Source organism: Chroicocephalus ridibundus, chromosome 1 (assembly GCF_963924245.1).
Source record: "Chroicocephalus ridibundus chromosome 1, bChrRid1.1, whole genome shotgun sequence".
In the NCBI taxonomy this organism is placed as follows: domain Eukaryota; kingdom Metazoa; phylum Chordata; class Aves; order Charadriiformes; family Laridae; genus Chroicocephalus; species Chroicocephalus ridibundus.
Window position 1 is genome coordinate 104274657 of NC_086284.1, and position 15478 is coordinate 104290134.

The 15478-nt window shown below is 44.2% G+C and overlaps 1 protein-coding gene across 4 annotated transcripts in view; it reads right to left on the reverse strand.

The window, feature by feature from the left end:
* The window catches only part of EVA1C (eva-1 homolog C), a 41423-nt gene extending 31999 nt beyond the window's left edge, over positions 1-9424 (reverse strand). The window contains exon 1 of one of the 4 annotated variants that reach the window (XM_063346664.1): positions 8910-9424. In XM_063346664.1, the coding sequence (XP_063202734.1) occupies positions 8910-9036 (127 nt within the window). In that variant the 5' untranslated portion in view covers positions 9037-9424. The remainder of the gene's footprint in view (positions 1-8909) is intronic. The other 3 variants (XM_063346646.1, XM_063346672.1, XM_063346655.1) reach the window with 3 other exon arrangements.
* Positions 9425-15478: the final 6054 nt, after the last annotated feature.

Below are 15478 nucleotides of genomic sequence, written 5' to 3' on the forward strand. Positions count from 1 at the left end.
GTTTCTTGCCCCATCATTTTATTATTTTTCATCACAGTGCGTTGTAAGCATACTGTTTGAGTCACTCTAACCAGACTTGGTCTTTTATCAATAAGAAATACCCTTAGGCAGAAGCATTGTTTATTCTAATTACTGTTCAGAAAAGAGCATAACAGCTTCACTCAGCAGATACACATAAAAATGTATGCTTGCTTAATACATGCTTTTTTGCAGTCACTAATTTGACTTTATTTCCCTCCATTGCTTGTTTTCCTTCAGTATGCCTTTTTCTACTATTTCTCTCAACACTCATACTTTTTACTAGTGATTGCTACCCTACTAACTTTATCCTTTTGCTTTTACTGCAGGAGATGGTATGAAAAGCTGTTTTGCCATGCAAGGAAAATAATTTTTGCACAATCATTGTATTTTTGATGTTATCTAAACCTTTCTGACGTGAGGGTGGATGTTCACTTAGAAAAACTAGTGCTAATCCAGTTACAGTTATAAGCTAGCAACCATCGAAAAACTTTCCATTTCCGAACGTCTAGATTGGTTTCAGAGCATCCAAAGCTGTTACTTTTCTCAGGATCAGACCTTCAGAGTTTTCAGTTGACCATTTCTAAAGGAAATGAAGCTTATGAGATCATGACCTCAGTCCATCTGCCATTCCCTTACTCAACTCAACAACTTTTAAACTCAATGGCCAGTCTCAAACCTGAGGGGTACAGAACTCAAAGAAATAAACTTCCTACAAGTTTCATGAAAATTAAACACTGAGCTGACAGGTCAAAACAAGAGCTGTCACTTCCAACTCAACGCCTTACTAATAATAAAAGTCCACTCGCTGCTGAAGAGACAGCATACATACGCTAGAGAGCTCATCAGACTGCTACTAATGGAGTAATTTGTTTTCGCTGGCCTTACTGACAGATGAAGGATTAAGCCTTCAATAAAAAAATGCTTAAGTTAAAAGTGAAAATGCTTTTGAGATAGTATGGCAATCAAAGCAGGCATCAGTGATGAAGACCTCACTCAGGTTTTCCATGAACTGCTTTATCAATGTGTGCACTTTCCTAAGGAAACTGTTTCACTTATTTTTTTTTCCATCATAGTCAAACCTCATGGATCCTAACTTGGATCATAACCATTTTATTGAACCTGACTCTCACTGTCTGCTAAATCTGAGGGTCAAATTAAGCAAGAGCTTGGTCACACTTAAGCCAGAGAAAGGACCCAGGTAACCAGCAGATAATTCAGCATGAAACCACATCAAACTCTAATATGCGAACAGGGTTTATTCAGTGAGTAGCAGCACACATAAGAAATCAAGCCATGAGCTCTTTTTAGAAAAACAGAACCAAGACATCATGAAGAAAATATAGACCTCCTGTAACTTTTTGGTTATGCCAAATGGGCATTGTTTCTCCAGGAACCACATAACCTCTTCATATCCATGCAACTCAGCTCAGACTTGCAGTTATGTGTATTAAATTTCTGCAGAGTGGAAAAAATCCATGAATCCTGCACTCACAGACCAGATGCTTATTCTCTCTCATATCCTGAGGAGGCTGTTCTCTGTTTCCTTCAGCTCCACAGTTTCACATTCCCTTGTGTTTTCTCTTAGTGATGCTTATTTTCATTGTAGCCCAATGGCTTTATGAGGAAATCAGAGAGATCCCTATGCAATTCCTTTTTCTCACTCACTTTCTCTTTTTATTTCCCTTTTCCCTTCTCGTGTTAGGAAGAGGCAACTTATTACTGATCCCCAAAGATTTTGGTCTGTAGTAAACTCCACACTACAGTCAGTTATAGTTCTCTCAGCTATTCCATGAAGCCACTTGTCCTGGGACTTAATCTGGAACTATTACAGTAGAAAAGGAAGATTTCCTCCCTCCTATCCTAAGATGCTGACAGGAGGTACAACACTTTTAAGGAAGACTGTGAGGCTCTTTTTTGCCCTTGCCAATAAATTTTTCTTTTGATTACAGACAGAGTAGCATCTTCTAGCGTCATTAACACAAAGTAACAAGAGAAAGGCTCAATGGGCGGCAACTGCTTCTGGAGACAGAATGAGTGAATCATTATGCCCAAGAGACAGCAAAGTTATGACCTTCCCAAAGACTGCAAGTAGGAGAACCTCAGGGACTAGAGGAAAATACTTCTTTGAAAACTTGAATTTATGAACCTGAACCTCCATGCAAACTTGAGAGGGGCGGCTCTTCATTGCCAGCTCCTCAGAAAACAAAATACAGGTTTCATTTGGAAACAGAACTCTGACTCAAACTCTGCATTTCTTTATATTCCCATTTATACTTGACACTCAAAAAATCAGATAAATTAGAGATCAGGGAATTTGCCCATCCTCTGGCAGCTCACATATCTGCAGTGTTATGTTGCCTCATAGCACAGTGAGTCCAAGCCACAAAAGCAAAAAACCCCCCACCTTACCCTCATAGCCTGATGATTTCCTTTACGACAACATTTCATGGTCCCCAATTCAGTTTTAGCCTCAAGAAATGAAAAGACCAAAATTGCAAAATTATTCTGAAAAATTAATGCTTGTCTTCCCATCCAAGAATAAACACAATGAAGAAAAATAAACAGATATTTGTGGGTTGAGACCCTCATCCAAAGCCCAGTGAAATCCTTGGGAATCCTTCCAGTGACCTCCACATGCTTTCAATCAGGTCTTATATTATGAGTGATGCTTTAAAATTAATTCTAAATTAAGAGCCAAACATCACTGGTATTTAATTTGTTGCCAGAAGCCACACAATAGACCTTTGAAACAAAACTCCTAAAACGCATAGAAATTCAGATGAAATGACTCACCAAGGCTGAACAAATAAGGTGCAACCATGCCTCCTTCTGCTCTTCAGCTCCATTTAAGACACTATTTTCTCTGTGTTTGGTAATATATCAAAATATTTCAATTTTAATTGTAGATTATGGTTGGCAGATGACAGAATTCTGATAACTGGTGACTGGTCAAACAGTGCTTTCTCTGTCTGGGGACACTTCCATCAAAATCTGAGTATTTATTTGGAACAGGTCTGTAACTCCTTTCTCTAATAAAGCTGAGACTGTCTGGAAGCTCTGTCTTACTAAGAAGGGTATCAGTAGCAGATGGAATAGGAAAGGCAGCAGGGAGCTATCTCTGCTATTTATTTTGAATAAAAATAACATATGATGTGTCAGGTGCCAGCAATTTGCACAGTGAAAACAAAGGGAGTTCATGCCCCAAAGGTACAGGAATCTGAAAGATAGACTCAACCATGTTGGTGTCTGAGCACTGGAACTCAGCAAGTCAAGTTTCCTACAGGTTTGTGTCTCATGCCTGAATTTCCCAACATCTGCTGTAGGGGCAAGGGCATCACACTACGCTTTAACTCACTTTGGGAGAGCTTCCGGAGCAGCATCCTTTCTTGAGGGGATGCCAGTAGGGCCTAGCTGCTTATGCTCACAAGACATGTAGGAACTTAATAGGACCAAAGCTTTAACTTCTCTAACAAGGATGATTAAATCTGATCAGTGGATTTAACAAAAATGTTAGGCAAAATACACACCTAAAATGGGATTTCATAAGCTACACTTCCTCAGGAAAGCAGCAAGAACTGCAGAGACAAGCCTGAAACAAAACCTCGGATCTCAGCAGCATGATCTAAACTAAAATCTCCCTTCTGACACACACCTCTCTTGTTCTGCAGAACAAATCCCAGATGCAAACCTGCTCCGGTTTAAGAAACCTTAAAGCAGACTTTGAGGTTTAACTCCCGTATTACTGAAACATGTTTTTAAAACAAAATGTTTTTCTTTAAACAAAGCAACCAAAATTTGCATTTGACATTTACAAGGCGGTATTAAGAAAAGGCATCATTGACATCACTCTTTTTAGCACTTCTTTAAATATCCTGGTCAAAGGACAAGCTCCACTTGCCACAGTGAGTCAACAGAACAGGCTCAAGAAAATTTATACAGGATTTTATCTGACCAACACAAAATCAACAAAAAAACCTCTGCATCATTGTGGTTGGTCATGATTGATCCTGCCACATTATTACAAACAAAGCATTTGCTTGAAGCATTTGTTTGCTTTCCTTTTGCCTGGGGGAATCGGGGATGGGCGAGTGCCACAGAACTTAATGGAAACTTTTAATGCAGAAAGGCCACAAGATCAGATTGTATTTCTTGGGTGAACTAGTTTGCTTTTTCATTAGATCCATTTGTTTTCCATTGTTGGGTCAGAAGATCAAGTCTATGGATTTAAAGCAATGCCGTCTGAACGGTTCTGGAAAAAGAAAGAGAAGTTGACACCTGCGGACAAAGATTAAAAGGTTCTACCTAAGCAGCAGGCTGCTTTTTCTGTTCACATCCAGAAAGTCATTCTTCAGCCCAGTTATGCAATCACAGAGTTAGTTCATTTTTGATCTTTGGTTACAGCCGCGTTTCTTAAAAGCTGCCCAGAAAACCTGGCTGGGACTCAGGTAAAGAAAGGGAGATTGACTGATGAAGTGAGCAAAGGAGGCCAGTTCAAGCAAAAGCCCTTAAGCTCCAAGTAGCATGGAAAAAAAGAGGAAGAAGTGAAAGGATGGATGCAAAATATCCACAAGTAAATATAAAAAAGGTAAATGAATGTTCTTCAGTGCTGCTTGTGAGAAGGAATTTGCTTCCAGAAGGATAAGAGGGCAGTTCACTTTTGCCACAGAGGAGGAAAAGGTGTGAGGCAGAGCAGGGGTAGGACAGACAGCCAAGGGGAAAACGCAGCCCTTTTCCCATTGCCAGCAAGGAGGGCAGAGGGATAAGATGAAGGAGCAGTGACTTCTGCTGTCGGGAAGCTACACGCTCCTAAGCAACAGCCACCACCCCCAGCAAAACCAACCCCCCCTCAGGAGCAGTGGTAGCAGAGAACTGGGCTTTTTATAGCACTAAAAGAGGTATATAAGTACTAGTATTATAAGTTTGCGTGTCTTGCCAGCTCCTTATTTTGCCCGTGTTGGGAACCAGTCCTTGAATATAAGAGGAGCTGTGAGGAAATGGCTGTCCTGTGGCCTTCATTTCTCGAAAAACGTGTCCCCCTCCACTTCTGCCAGTGTCCTGGGAGCCCAGAGTATTTAGGATTTTGGCTCCCAGAGATTGGAGAATTAGCAAAATTCACAGCAGTCTTCAGTCTCCTGGTCTGGGACCTGATCTCAAATGTGAAAGCTGCAAGTGATCACTGAGAAAAACAACATGAGGATAGAGCTTTGTCAAGCAGGAATGAAACTGTGGACATAAATATTTAGGTAAAAAAGGATTTTAGATGTCTTTTGAAAAACAGGCACAAGGGGAAGAAAATTCTCTAGCTGTAGGATCAAACCAATATGCATGAAGATCTAAGGAAAGAACTGTGGATTAAGTCTCTATCTCTTCTTCCAAACCTTCAGTTTTCATTTTCAAATTTGGGCATATACACTTGGGATTCCACTTTAAAAAATTAATCACATAGAGGACTGCAAACCTCAGGGCAAACCTCCACTTCGATGTCACCAAACTGCTGGAGAAGAATAGATTATGTGGATCTTCAAGTATCATGTGTATCAACACTACTTTACCTCAAATATCGCCTGTTATTAAAAGGAGAAACTAATTTTGCTCAGTAACGCTCAGTCCTCCCCACAGAGTTTGATTTAGAATTGCTGCTGGAATCTTGTTTCAGAACATTTTTCTCCCTAGAAAATACCAATTCACATCCCAATTCATAAAATGTTATTGTACAGTGAAGAAATGTCTGGGGGGGAAAAAAAAAAGCACCAACAGAATTTTTTTTCATTGTTAAAAGCTGGACTGAGAAACATATGGGAACAACAACCTGCAGCTCTATATCCTGTAAGGGCAGGAGTAATAAGAAGACCTCAATGGCAACTGACCTGCAATAAACAAATGAAGAGAGACTACTTCCAGCCAGAGCTGCCAACCTCTCTCTTATGAAAAGGGAGGGACAAATACTGTACTAGTTTCACTCCTCCTGTTCCGTGAAGTGATCCATAAAAATTGATCACAGTTTTCTGAATGGGGAAATAAATACGAGCCAAACATAAAAAGAAAAAAAAAAACCCAAACAACCCTTCACTATCCACATACACTGTTCCCTGCTCCCCTTTCCAAAACATCAAACAAATTCCCAAGAGGGGTCATCTTTGTGTTGTTACAAGCAAGCAGCTAGGTCTTGTGATTAACAAATGGACTCTGGGCAGGTTAGAATTGCTAGCATGATTTAATACATACATAAAGAGAACAACAAAGATCACATGTGCAGTTGATGCAATCTGACAGCCATCTGGGAAGGTGGGGGGAGAAGGAAGAAGGGAAGAGAGTTTGGGCTGCTGAGGTAGAGATCTGATGCTGGAAACACACGGAGGGGAAAAGGCAACGACCCAAAAAAGCACACGTCTGATAATCGGAGTATAAAACCCTGAAATCTATAAAAAGGAGGAAAAGTTTAAGCAACTGGCGTTCCAATTCTCTGTGCACTCCTAAATTCCCAGTGCCAGGTGAAACTGCGCAGGGCACATTCCAGGTGCAGATCTCAGCTCCTTTTGCTACGACACAGGCTGCACCTGGAAACCTATGACCTGCTGCCTGGAAGCTTTACCCTCATAAGGGCAGGGTTAGAGCCGACCCTTTCCAGAAGGGTGAAAGTGTGGGTGGTGGGTTAAGCAGGGGGAGAGCCAGCTCTCAGCTCCTCATCCCTTGGGATAATCCCCCGGGGGGCTGCCTGCACCTTGGCAGCCGCGGGACGCTGCCCCTTTAAACGGGGCAGATTTGTTTTCATGTAAATTCAGCAGAGCTTATGGAAAAAAAAAAAAAAAAAAATCAAGTCGCTGTTCCTGCTGAGGGAGGGAGCAAATAAGGAAATTCAGCAGCTCTTAGAAGCTCAGCTTGAAGCTGCTGTTACGGAGCTTGTCGTAATTCTTCAACAGGTATTAAACAGACTGGGGATGGCAGTATCATCCTACACCTAACAGTTCCTGGCCCACAGCACCTACTTTTGAAGTAGCTAAAAAACTTCTCCATGTGCTCTGGATACCTTTTTTTAAAAGGCTCCAGTAGCATTTCGGTCTTTTCTGTCATTCTGGATTAGATCTCCATGTTAAAATTAAAAAGAAAATGAGAGTAGAATTTGTTCAGGCCTGGAAACTTCCCAGTCTGGCAAGGATTTTGGAATCTGATTTTCTTTTCTACATCTTATTTACTGATTTGTCTGCATGACATTTTTAATACTGATCTCTGGGGTGAGACAGAGATTTTTCCTTGGTCATTCTACCTATTCAGAAACTTCAATGCACAATGAATACTGGATACAGCTGTACTTCTGAAATGTATCTTGGATAACCTTATCTAAATAACTTCATTTGAAGAGTGAATGGACTTCTGTGAGAGGAACTTTCCTAGATAAACTAGAGGGATATTTTTTTAACTCAGCGGCTATTTGAAAGGGGAAATTTGAACATTTATTTTATTTTCTTGTGGAGAACTACCATGTGATTCCAAAACTAACATCTACAAGCCAGCAGTTAAGCCAATAAAACACCAAAGAATGAGATAGCAAGCATTTAAAAGCCTTTTACATGTGAAAGGAATCCAATAGGAGAAACGTAGTTTATCCAAGTATGTAACTCTGGTCTTTATATTTGGTGGTTGCTTGCTTAGAAATGCTCGGGCTTAGAGTTGGACACAATAATAAAATCACAAACTGTATTCTCCTATTGCCGAGAAAATAGTTTCTACAGAACCATCACCAGCATTTCGAACTGTATTAACATGAGCTCTATTAATATACAAAACAACACATTTGGACTATTAATTATATACTAACTTTGTTCCGGTGCACTCAACTGGCTTTTGGAAAGTTCTGCTCTGTTCATTAAGGGTAAGGTTTGCTTTTTGCCCTCGAGGCAGTTCCTTAACCTTGCAACTGCCAGGAATATGCTGTGCTTACTGTTAAATATAGAAAGGAGAGAAACTGCTCTTCTAAGTAACTTTCTAATAGCAGGGAGATGTCCTGGGGCACAAGAAGAGTTACAAGAGCGTGGGTTTCCCAAGCAGAAAAGAAAGATCGCTTCTTCCTTCTGCTGCAAACAAGGATGCCTTCCCAGTTTTGACAGTCACTTCATTTTGCACTGGCGCAGCACCCCTGCAGCGATCACGGATGGGATTTCCCAATGACAGCTAGCGCCTCGGCTCTCGCCATCCCAGCGCTACCAGGCGAAACGCTCTCCCAGTGGAGAAAAGCACAGGGTTTGTTGGCTACTGGAGCTCAGGACGGCTCGGGCAGGGCCCGACTCCAAGTCTCCGGGAGAAAAGTGGGAATCTTTCCAGGGACTTCCACGCACTTTTTGGTCAGGCCCTGGCCTGATTCACGCACGGCTTTCCCAGCGCGTTAGCTGAGAAGAAGCCCACGGTTCAAGTCCTCACGCCCCTTCCCACCTGGACCCCTTTTAACCCTCTCTTCCTTCCTCCCCTCCTTCACTCGCTGCCGCTGCTACGGCACATCTGAATCATGTCCCCCGGCTCCCCTGGGTCCAGGCCCGCTTCCCGGCCCCGGGACACGGCGTGCCTGCAGCTCCCCGGTCACTACGCAGCTCCCGCAGATGTTTCGGGCGGGGTCCGCCTCCGGGCCGGGGAGGACGGGGCGGCGGGCAGCCCCGGCACCTCACGCCCGCGCCCCTCCGCGGGTGCCCGGGGTACGGCTGCTCCCCTCCTGAGGCAGCCGGGAGGGAGAGCCGCCAGACCCCCCGCCCGCCTCCTCCTGCCCCGGCGGCCGCCGCCGAGCCCCACGGAGCCCCCTCACCCGCCGCGGCCGAGCCCCGCGGAGCCCCTCAGCCCCCCAGCGCCGGCCGCCGCCTCCCGGGTGACCGTTAGCCGGCCCCGGCCCTGCCGCCCCGTACCTGAGAAGTCGGCCAGCGCCGCCACCTCCGCGCCGCACACGAGGATCAGGCAGGAGAGGAGGCGGAGGAGCCGCCCGGGCTCTACCTGTCTGCGGCGTGGGTGCTGCCCCGCGTCCCCGTCCCTCATGGTGCGGGAGAGGGCAGCTCGGGGCGGGGGGCCAGACCCGCCGCCTCACATGATGGAGCCCGGCCCCGGCTGGCGGCACGGCCAACCCCCGGCCCGCCGGGCGCCCTCCGCCGCGGGGCAGCGCCGGCTGCCCCGGGACCGGGCGGGAGGAGGAGGAGGAGGAAGGCGGAGCAGCCCTGCCCGAGGCCGCAGCGCAGCCGCCCCCCGCCGCGGCGGGAGGAGGATGGAAGGGGTGGGGGGGAAGGTGTCCCGATGCGGGGCCTCGGGAGTCGAGTGGTCGCCGCGGCGGGGGAGCCCGCGGGGGCGGTGGGGAAAGGAAGAGGCTTCTCGGCGGCGCCGTGGCTGGCACTGCCCTCAAGGCACATCGTGCGGGCAGAGCTGACTCAGAGCCGGCTGCACCTCGCCCGCCCTCCCCCGGCTCTCTCCACCCCTCTCCGGGCAGCTGGAGGTCCCGGCACCTCCCTCTTGGCGCAGAGGCGCGATTTCGCCTTCGCACCCCGTGCGGAGGGCTTTGTTTTTAACTTATTTTTCCCCCCTCGTTTCTGCTTGGCGGTGGTTGGAGGGCCGTCACGGACTTACACACACACCCCCCCGGCTCCTGTGACAGCATTTCCCTGCTTTTATTTTTCCCCGAGGCAGGTGCGAGGTGCTCCCCATCACTGCTTTCTTTCCCTCCTTCGGACCTCCTTGCCCCCCATGGCAGACCTTGCCAAATCTGCTGCTCCAGCCCAGCTCCTCACCCTTATACATGGGTGTCGCAGGTCTCCGGGGGAAACCCAGCTGGCAGCTATGCCTGGCAGGATCTCTGGGTGAGGGATTTCAGTAGCTGTGTTAGGAAACGGCCCCGACTCTTCCACGTTGCAAAAGAAACTTTCCCTTTCTCTGTTTCCTCTCCTCGTGTGGTTGCCTGACGCCACCTTATCGCAGCCCTCAGCTTTAAGACTCGTTCAGCATAGCTGAGTTTGAAGTGTGTAGGCTTGCTTAAAGCTTTTTCACTGCAAGGTGAGAAAACATCTTAAGTTACTTTGAGAGAGTTCACATTGTTCTCGGAAATCTTTTGTAAGACTGAAAAGTAAACCAGCGGGAAGTTCAAACAAATTGTCGTTACAACCTGCTAAGCCACCTTCAAATATAATTTGGAGATATAATTTGGACTAAAGAGAATAAATAAAGACACTCATTTCCTAGTTCCTGTAAGAGCTGCCCTTGGGAAAGAAAGCCTAGAAGCAACACTGGAAACAGAGCATGAAAGCATCTTCTGCCCTGGGGTTGTGCTTGGGTATAAAGTGGGTAGGCAACATCTAGCTGTTTACATCCTGGCATGCATGTTCGCACTGATCTTTCTCCTGAAAAAAAAACCCCATGAGTGAGAGGTGACAGAACCAAACCAATTCTGTTAAATCCATTCCTCTCCTCCTGCTCCAACTGAAGTTGGGTGACATCCAGCTTTGAATTTCCAAATTTTGGAACCTCTTTCTGGAGGTTACACTGAACTTTGACCAGCTTGAACTTCATGTTTGAATCTGAATCCATTTTCTTTCCTCACCCCCTCTCTCTTTACACACAGAACAACAACTGGGTAACACATACATTATAGTCATGCTTCCTTACTCTTTAGCAGATAAGAGAAAAACCAGGTTTCACATGAACCTGCTTGAGGTCAGGGACGTTACATTAAGTTTTACCAAACTCTGATAAATGGGATCAAAGATGCCGAAGTAACAGGATAAAATGGAATAGCTCTGAAGCATCTGCAACTGCAAACACAGATGGGAAGAGAGAACGGTAACTCTGCCAGGTGTGTGAAGCTCTTTCTTCTGGCTACTTCAGATAAGGACAGTGTTTGCCTCTGAACTGAACCAGTTACCCTGTGTCTCCCAACTGTGGAAGTCTTCTGCCTACTCTTCTCATTTATTCCTTGATCTTGCCATACCTGGTCATTTAATCTAATACTTCCCGCACTTGCTGGCACAGGTCAGTCCCACCGAAGGCAGAAATGAATGCCAGGGGAATGTTATAAGGAGCACAGATTTTTACCCCTCCATAAAAGAAAGCATTTGGGGGCCATACTCGTATCTTCTAGAAAATTGTTTAGATGACTACAGTGAACTTATTTGTCTGCCCTAACTTCATACCTGCCATGTCTACCATAGCTACATATCTACTGTAACTTCAGGTGAGTGCAGTCAGATGATCGATGGCTTCAAGATGCCAGACCCTCACTCCCTGTACAGTCAATGGAGAGATATCTCATATTCAGGCCACCTGCTATAGCTCTAACAGGCAGTGTGCCACCTCCTCCTCTTTGAATTGATCCCTGGAACATAGATGTCAAGAATGGCAACTCAGTTTGCTGTGTGTGACTCCGAGCAGACAATGGATCTGTGACAAGTACACGATTAATGCAGAGGAATATATAAAATGTAAAAAATGACTGAGAAATATTCTGTACTCGTGCTTGAAAGGCTTTGAATCAGAAGATCCCGAAGGTCTGTTTGCCTAGTGAGAACTTGTGAATCTTCTCTTTTCAATGAGATGATAACATTGCTTTTTCTAGCCCTGTGGTGCTGTACGAAAAAGACCATCCAGTGGTGCAGGAATGAGTCTGGTATGCTTTTGGCACTGTGCAGGTATAACCCAAAGGCAAAGGCAGTTTTCAAGCGGAATGACTGAACTGGGAGAGGTTCAAAATGTTGTAGGTAACCTCCAGGGAGGTGAAGCAGTGAGGGCTGAATAACAACACAAGAATGAGTTGGGTGCTCCTGTGTATAGATATCTGCCTTTTAGGGATGCCTTTCTATGGAGGAGGGCAACTTGGTTTTTTGGTTTTTTTTTTTCACCCGAATGGGGGCTACTTTGCTATTCAACATTAACCTAAAATCTGTAATGTTTTTGGTAATCCCTGCTATTCCCGCTATTCCCTGCTAGAGGTAGTGCTTAAATAGTAAATTTAGAGAGATTGGTGTAAAACGCAAAGGTAGAAAGGGAGAAAGTATTATTTATCCTGATGTGCAAAATGTGGTTCTTTGCCATAGCCTTGAAAGCAGCTTCTACAGGCTGGCAATGCTCAATAGTTGGAAGACAATATAACTAATCCAGACATGTTCAGCATGTAGAATTACAGAATCTCTCAGCCTTAGCCTTTCCTTATGAGCAACAGGACTGAGATTCATTTTTTCCCCAAAGAAAAAATGAAAGCCTGTAAGTTAGAATCCAGGCTAGATATATGTCTGCTTCAAACAGTTTCTCTCTTTTGAACTTGGTGAGAAAAGAAATCATTTCACAGTGTCAAAAATACAGGAACTGTGTTGTTGCATGGAAGCTTTGCAAGAGCAAAGCCAAAACCTGAGCTCTTAATTTCTTTTTTCTCCGTATTATTCATTCTTCTCTGAACTTCAGCCAAACTGCCAATTTGAAACTCATATCATGGCTTAGTGTGGAAATTCAAATAAAATTAGTGCTGTCAGTTAGGAAATAAACAATGTGAAATAATAGAAGACAGTTGAGTTAGATGGCCTAAAATTTTCTATTAGTAAAAAAAATCACAACAAGATTTATAGCACAGTAACAAAAATTATCAGAAATGTATAATCTCAGAAATACTTTTTCACGTATATATACACATCTCCCCACTATACCTCCTAGTGCTTCTTCTTCCTCTTTTCTCCCCAGTAAATTTATTAGGAGCTGATAGATGTCATTTTCACTCTCTTCTCCCAGAATAAAGTTTCTAAGAAGTTCTCTTTGGCTTTGGGGATAAAACAAAAAATCTAAGTACAAAACCCCAGGCTTTTCCCACATCTTTAAATGCTTTATATTCCTGCATTCTGACACAGATGCAATCTACAAGACAGTTCAAACAAGTGGGCTGCTATCCTCTCTCTGTTTCTATGGAAATGAGTATCAGACCACTTAAAACCAAGCACATGCTTTACAGTAATCACTATATGGCGATTATTTAAAATAACACAGCACATTTTTCCCAACACAACCTCTATTCCTATGGACACCACAATGAAAATAGTGGTAGAGAAGCCTCTCTTGTATTTTTTCAATTCTAAATGTGTTTTAGATGCTGTAAGTTCTCACAGAGTGCTACAGATTTTAAGCTCTAACAAGATCTTCAAGTGTGCAGTAATTTGAACTGGAGAGGACCAAATCTGCAAGCCGTAGTTAGGAAACATTCTCATGTGCGTAAGCAGAAGTTTGAATGAATACAGAGCACAGTACTTCACCCAGCAGGTTTAGAAGGAGGGGAAATATTTGCTATTTGCTGCCATTTTTTTTTACTCACCTCAGAGGGAGCAAAGTTATTTAGCAAGTTTTGAGCCCAAACCACAACAGTGGTCATAAGCTGCTTCCTACATAGTCAGCTCTTGGCCGAACTAATCAGAACATCAGAGAGACCCTGTCCACTTCACAAAAAAACAGTAAGATGTAACATATGAAGTCTGTAAAACCAATCTCCTCATGTTTCATTCCATCTGAATGAAATCTTATTCCAACTTCCTCATCACACACAGCAGAAAGGTCACCACTCCTCATCCTTCTGAATGCTGACAGTTTTACTGGCACCTCTCCTTTATACAGATTATTTTTTTCTAGCAGTACACCTGGGCACTTGTATAGACATGAAGTAGGAGGCATGCCCCATCTCACACAGCTTACTGCTGGAAACAAGAAAAAAAAAAAAGACCTAAGGTGGAGGAAGAATAAATGCATCAAGAAAAAAATGTCCTGACTTTGTTGTCCTTGCCCTCCTAAAGCACTTGAGTCATCCCTGGTCACTTCCTGACATGCATCTTCAAAGACTGGAAGAGACTATGTGTCTTTCCTCCCAGTTTAGGAAGGACATCAGGACAGAGCTTCTGGGTGGACCACAATCTTGGAAATCAGCCTGTTTACTTGTGAAAGTGCCTTACGAAGGTTGGCTGGTTGTTGTCACTGTTTCTCCTTTAATATGTATCTAGGCTAAGATTTTCCAAAATGACTAATGATTTTGTGTACTTGAAATTCAAGACAGCAGCTTTTTAAAGCCACAGAATCAATGTCAAAGCACTGAAAAAGCAGTGGCTTTTCTAAAAGCCTTGGAAAATCAGGCCTCAAGGTCTCCTGAGTCAGGTATGCAAAGGCGTGCACAACTGGTAGTGTTTCAGAAAAGAGTAGCCTGTATCAATATCTATTCAGTGACAGTTAGTAGTTTTGAGATCCAGACCTCACACTAATTCAACCTGAACACCTCAAAATTAGGACCAAAGAACAAAATTTGAAAATAATATTGCATTGTTTCTAAGTGCTTGCTTTTCCCCTCAGGACCATAAGGCTTCCATGGTAAATTCTGAAGAGATGCTCAGTGATTATGTTAAATTAACTTGGGCTTGACGATGGCTGAAGATTATTCCACGTATAGAAGGCGGGAAGGATTTCAGTACGCACGGAAGATACCCTTTTTTCTGTCTCTGGGTGTAACTATCCCATAGTGCCAAAGGTCTCATTCTGTACATTAAACTAAAGGGTTTATTCAGTTCATAACAAGTAGATATGTGCTTTCATAGCTTATATGTCCCTTAGCTTTTCCCAGTCTGCTCACTGAGCTTCCCACTTTTCTGTCCTCTTCCCTTCTTTTCTGATCTTTCCATCCATCTTCAGCATCTGGGCAAGCAGCCTGATTCCCGATTCATACCATGCTCTGGCTCATAACCCTGGTGCTAATGCACGTTCATACTGCTGACTCCGCAGGCAAGCTGGATCCTTTGGTATCGATAGGGCTCTAGTGGAACGGTCGGGAAGATAAACTGTCATTAGTCAGGTTTTAAAATGCACTCCTTTAGCTATTCAGAGAAGTGCTGCTCCAGCTGAAAACTAAGAGACTGAAGGAAGAGGGGTGATTTTGATTTTCAGCACCAAGAGCAAAAAAAAAGCGGTGGTTTTACTAGATTGCTGTAACTTTTACGCCAGAGCAGCATTGGCATTGCAGGGCAGTTTCACCAGGCCTCAGCCCAGCCTCCCCTCTCAGTTCCTGAGTCCATACACTGTTCTTGCCCGTCACCCAGACCCCTTGTTTCTAAGCTTCTGGAATTCAAGCTCTGCAGTGTCTGTGTGTCCAAGTGTGTGAGCGGGGCTGATCAGAGCGAGGATGGTGGAAGTATGGGGCACAGGGCATTTGGACATGTGATGATGGATAAGTGATGGTGTTGGGCTGTGTGGGGAATATTCCCTTTTTGCAAGGCTGTGTTGAGGAAGTGGTCCTGACACTTAGCCCATCTCTTGGCAGCATCCACCCTCTCTACCTCTGTGACCCCATGCCTCAGGTGTCAAAGGCTAGAAAGTGGAAACAGCTGTATCTCACACAGGAACTTGAAATTTTGGGAAAAACTGAAGCAAATGTTCTGGGAAATAATTCTGTAAACCATGAAAGAACACTGAGAACAGCAGTTTTAAA